The 22,296-nt window shown below is 37.0% G+C and overlaps 1 protein-coding gene across 1 annotated transcript in view; it reads left to right on the plus strand.

The window, feature by feature from the left end:
- Positions 1-1,970: 1,970 nt before the first annotated feature.
- TUSC3 (tumor suppressor candidate 3) overlaps positions 1,971-22,296 on the plus strand; it is a 142,760-nt gene continuing 122,434 nt past the window's right edge. Inside the window, exon 1 of the mRNA XM_074866287.1 lies at positions 1,971-2,163. Coding sequence (XP_074722388.1) covers positions 2,035-2,163 — 129 coding nt within the window. The 5' untranslated portion in view covers positions 1,971-2,034. The remainder of the gene's footprint in view (positions 2,164-22,296) is intronic.

Consider the following 22,296-nt stretch of genomic DNA (forward strand, 5'->3'; position numbering starts at 1 on the left):
TCCTAATACAGATCACTTTCCAAGCCTATTAAGTCTACAAATTTCAGACATAGGAATTATAACAGAAGTCTGAATTTCTTGTAGAAAGTGATGATGCATTATTTATTTAGATCACCAAATCATAATAAAATTCACTTTTTTTTCATATCCTTGAAATTTTAATTAAGGAACATCAAAATATTTTAGTATCATTAGTTTTAAGGACACACATAAGCATTCCCAGAGCTAAGATGTTTCATCAAGGCTTAATAAAAGAACCAAACTGCTTCATTTCAGGTCAGTTCAACATTAAATTATACTTAACAAATGTAATTCCTTTTTCCATGAACCTGTAGCATATAAGCCTCACATGACATTTTTCTCATTGGGCCAGGCTGCTATCATAACTAAACATTCCAGTGATGGCTTGATAAAAACAAAAACCCCACTGCTGAATGGGTGTGTAGTTTTAGAGGATGTAATACTGTACTCCTGCAGAAAATATTGAGGGTTTGTGGAAATTTTTTCTAATTTAAAAAAAAAAGTCCAACAAAAATACCCTAAATAAAAATAATGGTGACTCAAAGAAGTAGCTGAGGATACCTGACAACCAAAGCAGTAACATTTTTTTTTATATGGCTGAATATGGCTGTCTAACTCATATAACTCTTCTGTCAGACTAGATTGGCTGTAACAAAGGTCAGGTTTAAATTTAAGGGGATTACTTGAAAAAAAATGCTGGCTTGAGTTCTGCCTATAAACCTTTGGATAATTATATTAAATTTTCTGGTTCTGTGAGAGTTCATTTTCCTCACTCATGAATGCAAATCAAATAGCATACAAAGAATATTCTTAATACAAGGAAAAAAAAGCTAACAAAGTATGTATGTGAGGTAAGAATAACTAATTCTTAAAGTGTTACTAAAATTCTTCACTTTTTTTTTTTTTTTCCTTTTAGGGAACTGTTAGTCTACTGATTTCCCCTCATCCAATAATCTTCACTCTTTAAAGTTTTTTTAAGTGTTTCTGGATTGCAAGGTCTGATTTGAGCTAATCTGATCTGTTTGTTTGTTATGTTCATGTCAACTGCTGCTCATTTCACTCTTCCCTAGACAAGCTTCACTGCAGTCCTTGTCTCCAGAGCCACACATTGGGTAGCTGCTTGTTCCCCTACCTGTTTTCATTTGCTATTTAGGCACCCTCACTCAATTGCCTGCTCCTGCACTCATCCCATCTCTGCTATCTTGGAGTTCTAGGAAAAAAAAAAAAAAAAACAAAACACAAGAAAAAACTAAGTATGCACTCATTAATTTAACATTACCTAGCCTGTGCACCACAGTATGTACTTTCATGGAAAAAAATATGCACTCACTGATTTGAAGACTGTGCTATGAATGAGAGTATCAAATTAAAGCTGCATGGTTAATGCTCTGTGAATTAAATTCAAATTAATTGTAATAGTGTATTACATTAATATTGTTTTCTGCAAAGAAGGCTGTGTGCATAGTGAAACCTGAAAAGTGTATGCATGCAAATGTGTAGAAAAGAAGGGTCTTTGGTTTTCTTTTTTCTAGTCTTGATTCACGATTGCACTTTGTGCTTCAGGTAGCTATGGCAGGGAATCTGCAGCAGCAGGTAAAGCTGCTCACCCCAACCCCAGGTGGGCTGAAATACCCACCCCTGCGCTGAGGACCACCACTACTTCTAGGGCCACAGCCTCAGTGCAACACGCTGCACTGCTAAAGCTGGCAGCAACTCTCCATCATGCATCATCTGCCCGTAGGGCTGAGCGTGGGGAGGCCTGCCGGGTGCCCAGCCCCAAGGCCTGCCTCAGGGAGGGCCCCCGGACAAGGCCCGCCGCCGCCGCAATGGCGTCGAAGCGCCTCAGTGGACACGCGGGGAGGCGAGCGGGAGAGGAACTACATTTCCCAAGAGCCACCGCGCCGTGGGGCGATGCGATTGGCCGGAGCCCGAGCCCAATCAGCGGGCAGGAGGCGGGCAGCGGTGCCGCAGGTGCTCGCCGGCGGAGGCCAGCGGCCGGGCGGCGGGGGGAACATGGCGCTGGGTACCAGGGCGCCGCGGCGGCTGCTGCACCTGCCGGCTGGGAGCTGTCGCCTCCTCCTCCTCTTGCTGCTGCTCCTCCTCCTCTGCGGCCAGCTCGGGGGAGGACAGAAAAAGAAGGAGGTAGAAATGTTCGCTTCTTTCGCCATCGCGCCCGGCTGAGGGGCTGGGGCTGCCCTGCCGCTCAGCCTCCCGCTTGTCAGCGCTCGCCGGCGGCGGCCCCCTCCGCCTGGCGCCCCTCGCCCTGCCTCCCCCGCGCTCCTCCCGCCGCGGCCCGGGGCCGCCCCCCTCCCGCGCCAGCCCTGAGGGGGGCGCCTGCGGGGCGGAGGGCGCCGGGCAGCCTCTCCCCCCGCCCCGCGGAAGATGGCCGGCTGCCGCCAGCGGCGTCTGCAGGGCAGTCGGGAGCCAGCGCAGCCAGCGCGCAGCGCCGAGTTCGCGGTCCCCACCGTGATGTCCCAGCCCCGGCGGGTGCCATCCGTTGCTGTGGGCCTTTAACTCCCTGGTTTTGAGCAAATAAAGGCAAGGGCCGCCGTCCTGTGCTCGGCTGGCCGCTGCGGTGGGCCTCGGGTGCCTCAACAGCCAGCCGAGGGTGAGGAGCACTGATTTGCAATGAGCCGTCAGGGGAATGAAGCTAAACCCCGTGTTTGTGGTGCCAACTAAAAAAAATGCCCAGAGTTAATAAATTAACACTGAAGTAGTGGCAGCAGGTGTGTGGTGGTGTAGGTGCTGATACTCTCTTTCAAGGTGTCTTCTGGGTAAGAGGGATTTAGAGAAAGGAGCAGTTTTAATTCCGTTTCAGTAGCAACAGTCTATCTTAAGCAACCGTTGTATTTAAACCGGGAAATGTGCAGAAATAAGTAGTGTAAATATTTGCCTTTTTCAGTGTTCAATGCCATTTGAGCTTCCTACACTTCGCTCCCTAGCTTGCCCTCGATTTCAGGCCAGGTTCTCATATACCCGGTACTAGGCCAACCAGTAGAGTCCCGTTACAGTTTCTCTGCAACTTCATTTAGGGGAGGAGATAGCTTTTTACCAAGCTGTATTATTATTATTTTTCGACATCTGTTTTCTGTTAGTGTTGCCAGAGGACTTGTGCTTTGTGATGGTGGAGGAGAGGGAAAGAACAATTTTGCTAACAGATCCTCTCCTGGGACTATCTGCTCAGACAAAGAGAAGGATGGTCCAACTTTTGTTTGTTTTCTTTTTCTTTAAAGAACTATGTAGGTTACTAAGGCTTATAGGCCAAAGAAGTAAAATAAGGAGAAGCAGAGGGAGGTGCTGATGTCTTCCTTCTGGTGTCCAGTGACAGGACTTGAGGAAATGGCTTAAAGCTGCCTCAGGGGAAGTTTGGATTGGATATTAGGAAAAGAAGTTCTTCACTGAAGTGGTGGTCAAGCACTGGAACAAGCTCCCGAGGCAAGTGGTTATGGCCCCAAGCCTGTCAGTATTCAAGAAGTGTTTGGACAATGCTCTTAGGTATATGCTTTAACTTTTAGGTTGCCATGTGTGGAGTCAGGAGTTGGACTTGATGATCCTCATGGGTCACTTCCAACTCAGGATATTCTGTGATTCTACAAGGCCAAATTTAGTATGTAAAATTGTTATTTAAGTATCTAAATAGTGGCTGACTTTGGGGTCTTATCAAGTTAAATAATAGCCTGATCATTCAGATAAATCCCTTGGGCATCAGTGTGAAAAATGACCTTCAGTCTCAGCATTCTCTCTTTCCCTCTTTCTGGAAAGAGTAGGCAGTAATGTGTTGATCTTCTGCTGCTATAATTAACTTCTTTTCAAAACTTTGACATTAGGTTTTTTAATAAAATGTGTTTAATATTTGACACTCTTGATTCTCTCTTGCTGTGATGGGCTGTCACTGCAACTTTTGTTGACGCTTTCAAGTGGAGTGCCAGCTGTGCTACCAAGATAGCTGAAATAATCTTTATTTATTTTTAAATGGAATCCTTTCCTAACAAGTAAATAATGGCAAATTAAAATGGACATCTACAATTACTTTCTGTAAAGTTTCCCAGACCTACTGCAGAGGTGGTACATAACAGGTTTGAAATGGATATTTTTTGACTAGCCATTTGGTACTACAGTTCAAGCTAGTATTTCTCCTCCGTAAAGCTTGTTATTCAGGTTTTTTCCTTTTTAACTGATTTAATTGATTAACACGTCTCAGTCTTCTGTATCTTTTTACCTCCGTTCTTCATTCCTGTTTAATATTTTTCTGTTAAGGCAATGGACTAAATACTGCTCATACAGACAAAACACTTACTGGTTTTATGTAGACATACTGTATCCACAACTGCATCTTTACAGAAACTAGTGCAACATTGTAAGTGCTTGCTTCACTTCAAATGCAAGCTTAAAGGAAAGTGTAGGTTAGTGGTTTTCAGGGTTTTATTATTATATTATGTTATTAATATAATTTTCTGCATGTCTCTGTTGTATATGTTACAGGTCAAGTCTGGCCCCTTTTCTTGCCCTGCTAACCTCATGTTGAAAGCTGTAGTAGTTTGACCGGTATATGTGGGGGAAAACCATCTGTATGTGAAAGATGAAACTTGAACTTTCTTACAGTAAGCAGTTTGGAAATTTTAGAAACTTTTTAGAACTGTTCTGAGGAAAGCTTATATGAATTGAAAGAGCACGGGATCTCGTGCTATGGGAGATTCCTGTTCACAATACTGTCCAGAAGCACAGTGGTAAAAGGCAAAGATGATGGATGTTAAATGTGTAAACTGAACCTAAGTTTTTCTGTACAAAGGGTGGTAAGATTGCCATAGTTTTTATGGAGTTTTGAAAAACAGTTGAATATAGAGTGAATTGTTTGAAAATGAGCACTGCAAGAGGGAAGTTAATGTAGTATGGTTAAAATGTATATCTCGTGAGATAAAGAGAAGTCATGTCTCAAGATTCTTCTTTCTTGCTTCCTTTGTGTGTGTGTGTTTGCTGGTGTGGTTGTCTGTAAAGAGGGGTTAAGGACGAGAGAAAGGAGACTTCTTTCCCAATCAATTTTTTGAAAACCTTCAGTAGTTGAAAAGTACTTGAAGATGAAATACTTGAAAATAAAAAGAACTTGAGATGTTGGAATTGGAGCTTAAGCAGGGAAGGTATCCTTGGTGAAGGTAATGATTTTTTTTTTTTATTTTTTTTTTTATTTTAAAGCATTGACTACATAGAAAAGTGTGCATAAAGTCTGAATAATTAGAGGCGTGTGGATCAGTTGTATGAGCCTGGAAGATGGAAATAATGACTTTACCTATTAAGGTATTAGATGTCTTTGAAGGACTTACTGCTAGCAGAGAAAGATGAATGGGGAAACTAGAGAACATTGCCGTAATTTTCTGTGTTGATTGTGAAATACTATGTTATAGCTGTATTTAGAGTGGAAAATATGTAAGTTCTTAAATTGCTAAAATACATTGTCCTATACAGTAAAATATTCTTAATGATAACTAAAGAAACTTTCTCCTGTGGCAAATTACTGAAAAGCGCTGAGGTTCATCTTAAAGTTCATTAAATTTGTAAAAGTTTAAAGAACTATTAGGGAATAGATTTGAATTAATTGCTAATTAGTCATCTGGTGTCACAGAAGTTATTTCTAGAATGGCTGCATGAATATGTAAGTATACAAACATTCCTATTGCTTCTCTTTAATCGTGCAGTTGACTTTTCTGGATTGTGGACACCCATGACAGCCTTCACCACTGAGATAAATAGAAAACATTGGACTGTCTTCAAATGACCACAGATAAAATGTAATAATTTGGAAATTAGATGAAGAGCAACATCATAACTTTCTGCCATGGCTCACACTAGCTAACTAGATTTGAAAAGACTGCTTTTATGATTTAATTCTGGTGCTGAACAGTACCTTTAAATAAAGTGGAGTAAAAACGAGTTCCTGGTTATGGAAACAGCAACAAGTAACTGAAGAAGGACTGTTCTCTTGGAAACTATATTCATAATGGGAGAAAATAATAGACTGTTTCCACAGTGTCTGATGTAGTATATTTGCATTAACATACATGTGCTTTCTGTAAGGCATGTTCCCAACCTTTTGATGCTTTTTATATATCTTACAGAAGTTCTAAGTAGGTAGAACTATTGAAGTTTGAAAGTAATCAGAATGAGAATATTACACTTTGAAAAATACCACTTGTCTTTTTATTATAAATTGTTTCACATGGACAATTTATATAGATATATATGAGATTTTTTTTTTTTAATGAAACATGTAGAAGGAGAATGTTGGTTTTGCAGTATTAAAAGCACTTCTCATAGAGGGTAGAGTTTATTTTTGAGCTTTCAGGTGGATGATTCAGAAGCTTAGTTAAATCACTGATACGCAGTTGAAGGAGCTATTTTTCTGTGGATAACTGTCATTACTGCTAAATCTGACACAGGGAAGCTATCTATGTAGAACAACGTATCAGCTTTGTTCAAGTGGAATTATCTTGTTGAGTTTAAATCTACTAAAAAAGATGCTGATGACATATAACAACGTTGTAGTAATCTTACTCTTCTGTAGTGTAAGCTTCTGCAATGTCTTAGTTTGCCCTGAGTATTTCTGAAGTATTTCAAGACTGGTATCTCTACCACTATTCCTTACTTTTTCCTCCTTATGTCTCTCCCCTTTCTCCAACTGGATTTAGAAGTTACAGCGATTGTGAGAAATTGCATAAGATAAGGTTGGAAGGACAGTCTAACTGATCCTTTATCCCAAAGCTCAGCCATGTTTTTATTGTTCCTGACAAATGTCTATCTGATGTGCCCTTAGAAACCTTTAGTGGTGGTGACTCTACAACTTTCTTAGGTATCCTCTTCCTGTGTCTTACTGTTAAAAGGATTTTTTTTTCCCAAAGATCTAACGTAAATTTCTGTGTGTTCAATCCCCACGTTTTTGAGCCTGTTATTTCTTGTCCTCATCATGACCATAAAGAACACTTTATTCTTTCATGTCTTCTCCATTTAGACAGGGGCTAAAGGTAGCATTTGACAGTTTTTCCAGTTTTTTTTTTTTCTTATAAACAGAAGCAACTGTGTATTTTTTTTAAGGCTTTAAGTATTAAATGTGATAATTTTCCTGAGAAAATCTTCAGTCCTGAACATACTGTCTCCTGTTTTATGTGAAATTAACTGGGATATATTGGCAGGATCCTCTTGTTTCTGCACCATGTGTTCTTGTATTCCTTTGGGTTTACATATTAAGCCCATCTTGTTTATTCAAAGTTATTGATGATTATTACTGTGTTCCTTCCCTTGCAGCCAGAATGGTACCTTCTGCTTTAAAATTCCTTTCCTAGTCTAATTCGTGGTGTTTTTTCACCATAAATGTAGCAATTCTCACCCTTTCAGAGATAAGACCCATAAAATGTGTAGCAAAGCCTCCTGCCCTTGGTCTCTGTTGCTCCAAAATGGAAAGAGCATTAGTTAGTTTCTCCTCTGTCTCCTGATGCTGTTTTTGATGATCTATAGCATTCTTTCCTTCTGATCAGTGTTCTGCCTGCATATTTAATTTAGAGAAAGAAATTATGAGAAACATGGTAGAGTGAGTAGAGAAAAAGAAAAGAAGAAAAAATGTATGATGAATGAGGAGTGTTCAGTATAGATTCAATGGCTCGTGTAGTGTAAGAGACAGATTCTTGATCTCTCAGGATCTCTGATACTATTTCAACAAAATAATGTTGATTAAAACTTAAGTATCTTCTCTTTATCTCTTGAAATCCTATTTAACATTAAACTTGAATATAAAGCCCTTTTGGTCTTATCTAATAATTAAAATTTTGGTTTTGGTCTCCAGAATGTGGAGCTCTGTGTGTTTTGGCTTTTGAAACAGCATGCAGGAAAATGTTTGGCAGTTATACCAAGTATAGACTCCTCTCTAAAAAACTTTTATTAAAAATTGATATGTGGCAAAGATTGACTCTGTGAAGAGAAACTTGATCCTGACTATAGATTTGGCTTCAGGCCATTTTAAAGATATATTTTTAAGCGGAGAGTTTATATCCATTGGTGTAATTTGCCATTTTATGTATGGTTGCAGTAGAGAGAGAGGAGTTTTTTTCAGTCAATGCTTAAAGCTTTAAAATAACTGTCCTGGGTTTGAAGTGAAATAACAGTGATAAGTCATGCCTGAAGATGTTACATTCTTTAAATGCAATTCTAAATGTTTTTCTCTGTCATGAAAAAAATGGGAAGAAAGTGTTTGCAAGAATTCTTTATTTTCTGCTGATTTTTACAAGCAGCAAAAACCTCTATAGCTCTTCCTCTTCTGTTCCTAATTAACAAAAGTTTTGGAGAAACTTGATAAAATTAACTAGCAACTCTTAACAGTTCTGTATAGAAAACCTTGATGTCTTCAGTGATTACATACAATAAGTAAAACAAAGGATACTTAACATCAGCCTGATAGTATTTTGTAATTGGGTTACTGAAGCTTTTCTATCCCAGATGTCTCCATTTGGGATCCTTGCTGTCAGAAGACAGATCAGTGGCGTAATTGATCTTTTCCTCTGTTCTGTTCTATAACCGTTTATACAGCACATCCTGTGCAACCACATGGAACATACAGATTGTATCTGCTTGGGTTCTAAGTGCTCTGGAAAAATCAGTCAGTACAGTTAGAGTAAGATAGCATTGGGTTTTTGTGTTATTGTTTTGGATCTTCAGATTTATTCTCTTCATTTTAAGTGTTTTGAAGGTCTCATTTTATTGGCCAAGATAATGATCAGAACTAAGAAAGAAACTTTACCTGGTATTTGTTTTAGGCCTTTTCCTCTTGCTCTAATAAAACTGAAAGCAGGTATAATAAAAAAGAACGGTTATCTTTTCATAGCGTCTTATCATGCTATGAGATATTATAACCTATACATATAAAAATAAAAATAATCTTTAATGTTTGGTGCATATATCAAATTTAATAACCATTCTTTTTTTTTTGTGTTAGAACTTTCAATAATAAGGTATTGCCATGAAATAAATTGAAAGATATTTTATTGTGATCCTCAAAGCTGTGTTTCAGATAGAGAAACTCATATTTTTATATGCTATTATCACCAGTCCTTCATATTCTAAGAAAGATAAGAAAATTGATACTTGCATTGAATGGATTGCTTCTCTTATGATGGAATGAAGAAAACCTGGCAATATTTTGGTGACAGAAAATAATGCCAGAAATTTGAGATGGAAAATATTTGCACCCTTGCCAGTACAGGCTTTTTCGTGACAACATTCTTATTCATGATTGCTAAAGTGGTGGCAGGACTTTCATTGTTTCTCTGGGGAGACTGTACTCCAGGATTTTCTTCTTATGATTGTATCTGCTAACACCATTTTGGAATACCCTAAGTTCTTCATCTTCCTCTTAAGCCGTTGCAGTCCTTAGCCTAATTATGCCATTACATTACTTGTTCTTTTCTTCTGAATCTAAAGCAACTTATTTTTGAATTTCAGATATACTGGTCATTAAGCTTATCAGAGTTTGGCTGTGTTGAATAAAACATTTGTATATCAGGTTCATAAATGTAATTACAGTTGTGCAGTCCCTTTGTGGAATGACATTTTGAGCTCACAGAATTGCTCAAGGGTATAGGCTATAGCATCTGCTCCTTGAAGGATAAAAACTATTTTCTGGTCTGCTTTTAGTTTGGCTTTTTAATAATTTCATATTACTATTGCTGTCTACTCTACTAGCATGTTCAGTTACTTTCCTTATCCAGTTGGCTTGCATAGGCCAACGGTGACAGGGTCTAGTCCTGAATCTTATATATTTACATTTCTGTTTAACTTTTCTAGATTTTGATGTGCATGTGTTCATGTCTGAGCCATGTAAATGTCTCTTCAATGGAGATTTTTGAGCTTTTAGAGCAAAAGTGTAGGTAATTTAGTAAAATACTTAAAGTATACGGTTCATTTCTGGGTTTTATTTTGAAACAAAGACCACAATGAGCCTGGTGAGGAGAGGAGTCCCTCCGAGAAGTCCCGGGGGTGCCCAGGGAGTCCTCCGTCTCAGCGGCTCCTGAGCTGGACAGAGAGGGTCCCATCTGGGGTGCCAACTGAAACAAAGACATTAACAGTCAGAATCCAATATAACTGTTAAGCAGGTATTCTTTTCTTGGCAGTGCTGGGGTCACCCTGGGGATTCTCCACCATAAGGGCTCCCCAGAATTAACAAGGGACATCTGTTTACATACACACAAATCATACATACTCATTAGATTTCCTAGAAAGGGGTGTCTTATGATAATGAGTTCCTGGAATTCATTTACATAGTCCGGGCACGCGTAGTGAAAATAGGGTGAGGGTCTCCGGTGGTCGAGGGAGGAAGTAAGTAGTCTTCTTCACAGTGTTCCCTAGCTGACCCTCTTTCCGGAGCATGTGCTGAGAAGTAAAGTCCAGGTGTCTCCCTCCTAAGTCAGCAAATCAGTTGCCCTATAATAGGGTCTCTGTGTCTCTTTGTTTAAACCCCCCTTATCTCATTCTAGGAGTTGCCCAAGTGTCCACTGAAGGCCTTGAGTCTGCTGTCAGTGATTTACATAGAGAGCCTAACGAGCGTTTCAGTCTTACCTAAACAGATAAAGGGACCTAAGGAAACAGTTGAGAAGTCAGGAGTCCTTGAGAAACAAATCAAGCAATGCATAAGCAAGGCTTTGAAACAAATGAAGCAAAGCTTTCATACATCACATCACAGTTTAGTCTTAATAATTGTTAGAAATTCATTTGTTTGAGCCTTCTCATTCCCTTTCAATTTTATAACTTCTGCTAAACATTTTTGTAAACTTGTCTTATGAAATCCTTTGATATTTATCCTGTTTTTCATGACTCATGAAAATAACTGACAGTTTTTCAGCTAATTAATTAGCTAATTCCCTTAATACTGCATATTATCAGCTCCTGCTGACTACACATTCAGGCTTTTTCATGTATTTTGTTTCTTAGATCTTGTCAGTGGCAGAGGTGCATTCTGAATCTAAAGTTAAACCTTTAACTCAAAACTGCACTGTCCTCCAAAAGTCTGTTTGCTTAGGATAATGACTTATATTGCAGTATTTTTTCTGTACTGTGCTGAAGAATATGGTTATTTTAACAGTAAAGTATGAGAGGTATCTTTTTGGATGGTACTGCTTAAACTTTTCTTGGTAATTGTAGGTGCTTTCTCTTTGTTTACTTCAGTGGTTCAAGATATTGCTTAAAACATTTTGTTCTTTTTCTTTCTCTTAGTTATCATCAACTCCATATGACCCTCCTCTACTTTTGGTAGTAAACTAGAATGAAATCAAAATTGCATTTAATCCATAATTACTAAATTCACTGGGATACTGATATACTAAAAATATTAAAATAACTTTTGTTTTTAATACTATTGAAGTATTTTAATATGAATCTTCATGTTTCTACAAAAGACATGGCTAGAGACTCAGATTCTGCAAGGGAGATTAATGTGGGGAATGATGAAACTGAGCAGATGGGATAGTTTGAAATATAGCTCCTTTCTCTACTCCTTTATTTCAAGGTTATCTAACAGTATAAGGAAAAATAAACTTGTATTTGAATACAAGTAGAAATCTGTGTTGACTGACAGAGGTAATGCTTTTCTAGATACCCTAGAAGTTGCGGGTCTAGGGCTACATACAGTGAAGGAATAAGTTAGCTGTACCAGCATATGTTTAGGTGCTTGTCCAAAGAGAGGAATTCAAGCTGCAATTAGGTGAGGCAATTGTAAAGCAACTTAGTAACAGAAGGAGTAGGGCACCTCATCATAGGTTGCAGTACCAGCACTCCGCATAGTTGGTGATCTTGAACTAGGGAGTAAGAAATGCAAAAAAATGCTGTTTCTCAAATCTTGTCCTCTAGAGTTTAGATGCTAAAATCAGAACTGTAAGACTGTGCTGTCCACTCTGTTCTGTCCAGAATTTGGTATCATTTCCTAATGTAGAAGCTTCAGCTACGAGAGGAGAAGATAGTGGTGATAACTGTACTAATTCTTCAATGAGGACTATGTACATGGTCCTTAAAAATTCTAACAATAAAAAGGCAAAATAATAATGTAATCACTTGATTAGAGTGTTGCTTGCTTTCTTTACTTTCTCCACGTGGTGATGTATTTATGGTTAAGGTGGTGTATACTCTGGTTTCTATTCAGATCATGTAAGGTGGTGCAGGCATGCCTATTGATTGTGGTTTACAGGATACGTTTTCAGGGATTTCTTCTGAGATGCGGGACTTGAATACTTCCATGTTGAAAGATCATATTGAATCCACTTCTCCCTGCTTGGTCAAACACTCTGAAATTTAGGAGAGTGCACAAATGTACACAGCAATAAGTTGTTTTCAAGCATGCTTTTAAAGTAAATCCTCTGTGATGCCTCTTACCGAGATGTTTTCAGGCATCAGTTAGGTATTTTCAGATTGTGCTTTAGATCAGATGCATAGGGGAATTAATACACTTGCTACCTATTTTATCAGTCTCTTTAGTGTGGCCATAACTTGATCTCACTGCAAAGTCTGGCATGTTTAAGTGTAGGGCATGTTCAGAGTTCATGCCTAGAAAGCATTGAGAATTCTTCCTCCTCCTTTACTGCTGTGTCTGAAAATGTTTTTACATGTAGGCTATGCAACTTGGTAGTTGGATATGAAGTAGAAGATGTCACAGATGCCTCTGGTTAATGAGCTTCATTACCTTCTATCCACGGATCTAGCCAATGAAAAACAAGTTAGCTAAACACGCAAACCTCATGTCCAGTGCAACATTACACATCCTGGTGACTTAAATAGAAATCCTATCACATGTTTCCCTGAAGAGTGTGTTTTGGAAAACAAAGACAAATCGCTGAAGTTAACTTCTTCGATAAAGCTGGGATTTTTTTATTATTATTGGGCTGGAGGATAGAAGAAGTACATAAGGGAAAATATAAACTATTAAAAGCTGTCTTGAAATGAAGAAGGCATGAATTGCCAGGATTTATGTTTATTCTAGCTTTAATGTATACAACAATCTGTTTGAGATGCTACCTTGCCTTTTTTGAAAGAGTCCTAGAAGATTTTTTTTTTTTACTACAATAACAAGGCTAGCAGAATTAATGGGACATGTAAGTAGGTTAACATGACACTAAATGCAATGCTTTACTGTAAAAAAGTATGAAGTGAAATTTTTTATTTGCTCTTATGCTTGTACCTTTCTGACCTCCTTTCCAAAAAATGCTTGATTTTCATCAACCATTTATGTTGCCATTACACTGTAAGAAGGCTTTCAGGCTATCTATGAATCTAGTAGTTGAGTATTGCAAAAATCAGTTCGAAGTGCATCAATCTTTATGGTGATGGGTGACTAAAGTTGATAAGATTTCTTCTTATCAGCTACCAGCCATATGCCTTAAATGGAATTGCTGTTAATGGCACATAAAACTTCATTAGTAGCCAGATTCCTCCTGCTTGTTCCCTCAGCAAGTCCTAGATTCTTCTAACTTATCTCATGCTGAAATGTGACTTGTCAGTGAGTGGCTTGATCAGGTAGGAGTGTTGAATCTGATCAACTTTTTCTTTTCTATGAGCAGTTGATCTGAATTTGAAGCAAAATGACTGTGAAATATGATACCACACAAATTGCATGTAAATAGATTAAAAAGCACACAGTAAGATACATGCATTTCTAAAAAGACAAGTTTTGATCCAGCATGAATATTTTGGTCATGCTATTTAGATGTGTCCTTTTATTACAGTTAAGCAGCAACTGTTATCACAAAATCTAGATAGCAATATTTGGTAATTTCATTCAGGAAATTGTTCTAATGGTATTCTTTTTCTTTATGGAAACATGACATAACCTTGCCTTAAAACATAGTGAAGATGTTTACCAGGTTTAATTATTAAGATTTAAGAGAAGCCAAGTTCAGTGATCAAATGTATTCAGTGAGGGTCCTTAAATCTTTTATAAATCTGTTAGAGGATAGAAGCTGTAGTGCTAAGTTGTCTGAATTCTATATTATTTTTCCAACACACTTCTAAATATTTTAGTCATGGTTTGTACTCTCGGTGACCATATGATGACTCAGCTTTAATGCATTTCATAGGAAGCTTTTTCATTTTTCAGTTCTATGCCTGATTTCTACCAAAGCTTCCAAATGAAGTGGAAAGTGAATGGTGGGAATTTCAGTGGAATTTCAAGGGGGATGTCAGTCCTAGGAAGCTTAATCCAAATTCAAGATGTGAGTCTGTTATGCCTCTTACTTGTCCACAGCAGATGGATTCAGGTATTGACAATGTGACAGTGCTTTGAGTGGGTGAGGCAGAAATTGTTCAGAAATTGACAGGAATAGTGTATTATACTGAAGTTACTATGTAAATATTTTCTTTCTGTTTTGAGACACTGTCTCTTTTAAGCTGTGTGTGGATAGAAGCTCTTGTCTGGTTTTATAAGTTTTCTTCAAATCTATTTATTGATAGCAATGCGCTAACTTCTTTGGTGGGCAATTTGTTTAGAAACTAGGATAAAACACTATTAATATCTGCTGGACAGGCTCTAGATATTATTGTTTTTAATTTCCTTTATGCTTTTTTTTTTTTTTTTATTTGGGGCATTGCTAATCATTTTCCACTTAAAATGCATGGTAAGCTTTCTAATTTTCTCTTTGTTTCCTCTAAGCTGGATAAATCAGTCAATACAGATAGTTGTTTTTTTTTTTTTAATATATATACACACACACACACATATACATACACAATATGGTTTGCCCTGGTCTGTGTGAAATACTATTTACCTTGGTTTTGACAGCTGTAAGTTTTTGTCTTCCTGTAACTCTAAACCTAAATGATCAAAGTGCTTTAACCAGACCTCATGGAGGATGTAGCTTTCAGAGTAAAATTTTAATCTGAAATGCTCTTGTGTAACTCTGTATTGGTTCTGGAGGCTGCTAACATTATTCAATTTCTTTATAAGTAATAGGCACCTGAAGTTCTCCTTTTGTAGATACAGAAGGACAATCCTCATCTGATTTGGCATCTTGTGTTTTAGCCCATTTTGTACACAGAAACTAGGCATTCTTAAGTCATTGTGTGCTATGAAATTGTAACATTTACAATAGGATTTAATTTATCAATGAAATGTGACATCTCAACCTTTTATACAGTAGCATTGTGGTTAGAGCATGTCTGGGAAACTGAAATAGTGGGAGCAGTTGATATTAATTTGATTTCTGGGAAATGATATCCTGCTTCACATAAAGGATCCTAAACACTTGTCTGTCTGTTCTTCTGGGTGCTTGGATCCTCTTAAGGTGGTCTGCATTATTGTTTTACTTAAAAAAGCAGGCTTCTGCTCTGAAGAGTATCGGTTGTTTTCCCCCTGCAATGCATTGTTTACACTCTGAAACAGTCTCTGAGTGTGTGGACTTGATTCTATTACTGTAACTAAACTGAAGCGTGCAGTCCAGAAGTGAAGGTTGTGCACTCCAATTGCTAATCAACATTCAGTCATTGAAACCAGCTTAGAATTAATTTGAAACTAAGTCCTGCAGGATGTGGGTATTAAGGTTTCAGCACCAGCTATTTTGTTCTGCAAACCCATTCTTTCACATTGCAGTATTTGCGGATACCAATCTAGTCAAACTGTCCTCTTACACAGGCAGAGAGCTTCAGAGAAGGTTGCAGGATTCACTGGGCCACAGAGGAGTGACAAGAGGGAAGATAATTTTCTAGCTGAATGATGATCATTCAAAAGAGGGAAGTCCCAGGTTCCCACAGCTATTTATACGTTTAATCCAATAACTGTTTAGTGTAAAACATTGTAATACAATCTGTTCAAGTAGGTTTACTTGTCCACCATCTGGACATGAGTGCTGCCTGCCAAACCTCTAAGTTGGGGAACACATGGAGGGAAGTGAAAGAAATCAAGGTTACGTTTAAGTATTTAAAGTTCTTTAGGGTAACCTCTGTACACTCTCTCAATTTAATCTGCTCTCACCTTCTCAGTTGTAACTGCCTTTGTCAGTGGAGGTGGCTAAAGGAAGTAAGTGTGCCCAGTGCTCAAAGTGCCAGCCCTTGAATATTTAGACTTAATGGGGATCTTGCTGGTAATGTAAAGGTGCTCAAATCAGCATTTTTCTTTTGCTGTTCTAGGTTGTTTGTATATTACGTGAATGGGAAGATTACACAAAATCTGGGTTGTAAGTACCTGGTGGCAGACAGGAGAAGCTTGTTCAAATATGGAATTGCTAGCTCTGGTCTCAGTTCCTGTTTGCTGTAGATCAAAATTCCTCAGTTAACTGCTTCTGTGTGGCTTAGTTGAACTAAATACTGTGTTACATCTACAGATACCAAGCAAAAGGAGTATAGCACAAGATTATAGTGGTGTTTGATTTAGTTTATAGGTGGTCAAATATCACCATATTTGATTTGGTTTTAATGGAATGCTAGATGGGGGGAGAGGCACTAAAACTGGTAAGTTTAGTGCAAAATATTTTATACTTTAGAAAACATATTAGTAAGTGGGCTACACAAGAAAGCAGGGAGGCCTAAAGTCACCCCGCTCTAGGCTTTTGGTGGAGATACTGTTATTGGAGGTTTAGCAGCCTGTAGTGCCATCAGTAGTGGTACTGATGGAGACAGTTCCACCTATGTAAGAACTGAATATTTCCATCCTCAGCCTCTTCATAAATTTAGGACAAATATGCTGATGACTTAGATATGTTCATTTTACAAGAGCCTCAAGTGAGCTTTGTTGGAGAGATCATAAGTCCAAGTATATATTGCATATTCAGATGACATGTAGTTTCATAGAAAGTAGAACTTTCATCTTTAATTGCATTTTTCTTGTCCCACCATGTTCAAGTAATATAATCATGATTTGTTAGTGTATTAGTTTATTGGCATGTATCCTGAGTGATTCAAAAATCTAGCTGAAGCTGTTCAGTTATAGCAACATCAGTTTTTTGAGCAACGAATGCATTGTGCTCTCATGCAGAACTCATGCTTGCTTGGCTGCGAGGGAGAAAATTACAAGTTCATTAGCTGATACAGCAGCTTTGTTTTCCAGAGTAATTTGAAGTCTGTACTTCTCCCAAGAAGTGAAAATGGAACATTTCTTGAATTTAATGAACTGGTTTGATAGTAAAAATGTTCTGGAGGAAACACATTTTCACTCCAGTCTTTACAGTGAATCTTGAGTCTACAAAGAGTTGAAAGAGTGTGCTTTAAAAATGAGCTTAGAGAGACACTTTCAGCTGGTTTTCATTGTTAGATTTATAGTCACTTTGTCTACGAATTAAAAATTCATAGACCTTTAGAAATTTGATTTCAGGTTTATTTCAGAAGTTAATTTCATAGGGTAAAAATTTAGCCTTCATGATATGTCAATGTTTTTATGAGAATGCAATGTTATTTTTGGTAAACACTCAAATTTTTACTTTTCTAATGTAAACATTAATTCCACTTCCAGTTTCCTCAGTGTGAGATATTGAGTTATCCACTGTAAAGTACGTGAATTTTTAATATTCAATGCAGAAATTAATGCTGAGTATGGGTGTTTAAACAGCTGTTTCTTAACATATTTAAACCATTAGGTTTTGCATTAAAGCTTCCTGACCACTTGTACACTCTTGATTTAGCATTCAAAAATGAACTGCTTTAGTCTTAGTTGTACTTTTTTTTTATTTGGAACAAAATTATGTGCTGGTATGTATGAATAGTCTTTCCTTAAACTACTCAGAAATAGATCTGAAACTACAAAATAATTATTTTATGTTAAAAGGATTAAGGGCTTTATTTATCACTAGAAATTGTCTACCTCCTCTTGAACCACAGAAGCCATTCATTAGTTTAGCAGCATGCTATGTGCTTTGTCTTCTAATGAATGACTTATCAGGGAAAGTAGTATTCTGATGAAAGGCACTCCTGCTCAAGGAACCGTGTAATACTTCTGTCCCTTAATGTATGGGTAAATGGCAAGTATGTAAGAACTTCATCTGGATGGCTGAGGAAAAAGGAAAGCTTTGTAACAGGTTTTGTTGTTTGAAAATGTTGAGGTACTAGTCACAGAGAATGTTGTTCTATCATATTTTTGTGTGGTTTTTTTCCTCCTGAGAAATAAAAATTGCTCAGCAACTCTGACAATAAAGTGACCAATAAAAGGATGGCATAATAGAATAAAACTATGGAGAATAAATGTCAGAAATGGCAAAGAATGTATTAGTAATAAAATGGCAGTGAAATAATGTAAGCAAGGATAGATGATTTTTCTCACAATGAAGGACCTGAGTCATGACCAAAAGAAGTTTGAAAAAAGTATTAGGAGGCATTCTACTCTGAAACATACATTAACACAGGAATAATGGGTACCATATACAAATTGCATAATTTTTAAAAGTGGAGCTTACACTCAATGAATTTTGATGCCTTCAAAACTTTCTTTATTACCTAGTATTTCTGACTTTGTTTTAATTACTTGTGGAATCTTTTTACCAAAATGTTTTCCTGAAATAAAAAAGAAGGGAAGAGGATTGCTTTGTGTATGATGAGAGAAAGAAAAATCAACAGTCTGAACTTGCAGCCAAACTTTTGCAATTAGGTAGTTGTGTCATCTGAACCCTCTATATTACAATTTGTCATTTCTAACAAAGAAGAAAATTGTGACTTTTCCATTATATGAAGTAGGATTTTTATTAATTTGGATTTTTTTTTTTTTTTTTTTTTTTTTTTGGTGGGAAGTTGTGCAGAGTAATACTCTGCTTTGGAACCTTTTCTTTCTCTTCTTGTAGTAGGTTGTCCATTAAATTGACTAGATCATGTTGCTACTGATACCCATATAAAGTGCTGTAGATATTTGTGATTGTCTTTGATAGGTATTGTTAATGCCCTTAAAATGCACATCTGTTCAGAGAGGCAGGTTGACTGATATTTGGGAGAAAACAAAAAAAAGCTCACAGTTAATTTCATCCTGAGAACAGTTTGACCTTGAAACCAAAGTGAGCTTTCGCTGATTTCAAGTGAAGTAATGAAACAAGGTACTACTTTCTAATACTCCTGTGGAAAAGGAAATTTGCTACCTTACCTTCTACACTTGAGAGGGAGTCATTGCTAAGACTGCCTCTAATGTTAAAGCATCATCTGGAGACTTGAGGTATTTCAATTCAATTGTTAGATGTGTAACAGCTTTCTTGTGTAACTGCCCAATCTTCTTTTGTTACTTGTCCATTGTATAAAATGGAAAGGTTGGTACTTCCCTTTGTTCATTCTTTTTCCTTTTCATAGCCATCAAAAGGATGTGTTAAGCAGATAAATTGCTTTGTTTGTTGTTTTTGAGGTATCGCAGCACAAATTCTTTTTAATTCTTTTTGGAAAAAAGTAATAGTCTTTTTTTGGTATGTGCTCTGTGCTATGTAATTCTGTAAATTCTAAAAATTTTAGAAGACTTCAGTTTAAAAGAAAAAAAAAAAAGGCTGCTTGAGAAGCTCACCTTTTGGCCAGTTCAGCGCTCTAATGTTAATGATTTTGGTATTTTAATGCCTTTCCTAGTAGCATGTGATAAGTGTCAAATTTAGTTAATATAATTTTGAAAAAGTGCTGTAAGTGCTCATGATAGGTTTTGTCAATCTGGAAAAGCATAATCAAAAGGATTTATGAAATTTTATTCTGTATGTTATGAAATTTCATGAAAGCAGAGAAAATTGAATGTACAATAAAAGTCCATCAAATATACAGGGATGCACATGGTCAAAAAAAACCAACTTCCCCTTATGTCTTTTGAAGCACTATCTGTGATTTTTTAGCAGTAACATGTTTTAAAAGAAAAGCCTGAAGGTCCAGGATGGTTTGTTGTTTTTTTCCCCTTACAATTTTTGACACTTCTATCAGTGGCTGCTGTTGTGCCATGTTAAAAATTACCTTTTAAGGAAACGTAGGAACACAAGTACATTCAGATGGTTGGCTACTTTATGGATGAATATGTAGTGTTGCATACATACTGTAATAACAGTTGCTTCAAAATACTTAAAACAGCAGTCCAAAGAATAAGTGATTTTTGTCATCACTTCTGTATACCACTTCAGTTGTGAAGAAAAGTGTATGTGAACTAATAAATTAAAGGAAATTCTGAACTTCTTTTAAACCACTTTCCAGGATGCCAACGATCTGCTGATTTTTGTAGATTCCTTTAGTAATACTCTGCAATACTTTTAATAGAGAAGGATGGATGACAAGTGTTCTGTCCTCTTTCCTTCCATCTTCATGAAGACTGTAGGCTTCACATTACTGAAACAAGGACCTGGGTTAAATTAATGTACATAGCATTCATGAAAAAAGGTAGGAGAAAGTAAGAGCTCAGTAAAGGGATTACAGCCCTTTCAGAAAGGCTTCTTTCTGGCAACAGTTTTTAAAAGTGAATTTTTCTCATTTACCCTTCCTGCTCTTGGTTGGATATGGAATGACTGTAAGCAAATACTAGAGGAGGCCATCTGGTCCTGAGCTTTTTTCCTCCGTCCCACTTCAAATTCTTCACTGTGTATGTTCAGCAAGCCAGCACAATGTTATAATTACACACTCTTCCCCACCTGCCTTCAGAGATCATCTTTTCTATGGATTTAATGTAAGTTTAATGCATTTAAAACTGAAGTTACAGAATGATTAAATCAAATTTTTGAGCCAGATCTTGCTTACATCTCAGTTATGGCTTTGTTGGAGTTCAGTTTTAAGAAATGTTATCTTTTTTTCCTGCTTGTCTGTTTGAAGTGGAAAAAATAATGAGCAGAATGTAAACTTTGACAATATCAGAATCTTTCATACAGTCTTGAAAAAGTATTGTTGCGAGGATGCTTATTTTTCTATTTCTACCCAACACTAGTCATAGTGCTCATTTTCTTCTATAACATGGTTTAAATGTAGTGTAAGGCCCTTATTGGAATCTCTTTGGGCTACATGGTATATCATCTCTTGATTAGCCAATTCAATTATATGAAGTAGATTACAGGGGGTTTTTTGCCATAATAGAGAATTCATGTACCAAGATAAGCCCAGGGGATTTTGACTACATATCTGCCATGGGTCAAATGCGGTTATCTTTCTGATAAACATATGGACGAAAGAGGAGGGAAATAGCTGGTAGAAATACAAGTATCTGTCTTGTCTAGAGGACCTCTGCCAGAGATGTGAACAAGAAAATTAAAATGATGCTTGGAAAGTAGAAAGCAGTATATTTTCCAAATTAAAAAAAAAAAAAAAATACTGATGTAGGACTGAAAACTGATTGTCTGTCTTACACACTATCTCATCCTGCCTTTCAAAGTGACCAAGCTAATTTGCCACCTCCTTCCTAATCATTATTATTTCTCAGGAATAGAATCTACACTTCCTGTCTATCAGTCTTCTCTTGTTGATAGCAAAGAATAAAAAAGGAAAAAAAGGTAACTTAAGAGAAATGTTTCATTTCCTCTGGAGACTGGGCTATGTAGAAGTGGCTAGTTAAAACTTGTGTTGCTCAATAACATCCAACATATTGAGGAATACTTTTTGATCTAGAGCATTCATATTGGCAAAACATTCAAGACATTCCAGACTTCTCAGTTATGGAGTTGGAATTATGATTTGATGTTGTGAAATTCACTCAATGCAATATAAAAGAACATGAGTTTTTTGTTTTCATCACATGATTTTTGGACAATTCATTGGTTGATGCTCTTAACAATTTATGGATATAGAGTATACGACAGATTTCAAGATTAGAACTGTCTGATTAGCAAAAGCGGTAAGGGTTCGAGCTTTTAATTGTGAATTTGAGTGATATCCAAAATGGCAGCTGTTCCATATGCATAAATGTCCACTGTCAATGTAAGATACATTTATCCCTTCTTTACATACCAGTATTGATGGAAAGTACACTGTACTTGACCTAGTATAGGCAGTCTTTTACATCAGCACCTTCAGTTGCTGCAGGGTGTACCAGATTTCCAGATACCTGAGTGGTGTTTTAGAAAGTGCAGATACAGTAACAGTCAAACTCGTCTCCAGTTGGATAGTGGCATCATATTTTCTAACTACATGGGTTTATTTTACTGTAATTAATTTCTCCATCTAAGTTTAATGCTGGTGTTATTATAATCCATATCATAAAATGCAAGTGAGTCTCAGCATTCTTCAAAAGTTTCCTGTGCATGTGTAGATTTTTATGAATTTCTTCTGTAGTTAGAAATATTGCTACATTTCAGTACTAAATTTTTATTTAAATGAATAACAGTAGATTTTTGTGTCTTTATGTTTACAAGA

This window comes from Strix uralensis, chromosome 4 (genome assembly GCF_047716275.1).
Source record: "Strix uralensis isolate ZFMK-TIS-50842 chromosome 4, bStrUra1, whole genome shotgun sequence".
Classification (NCBI taxonomy): domain Eukaryota; kingdom Metazoa; phylum Chordata; class Aves; order Strigiformes; family Strigidae; genus Strix; species Strix uralensis.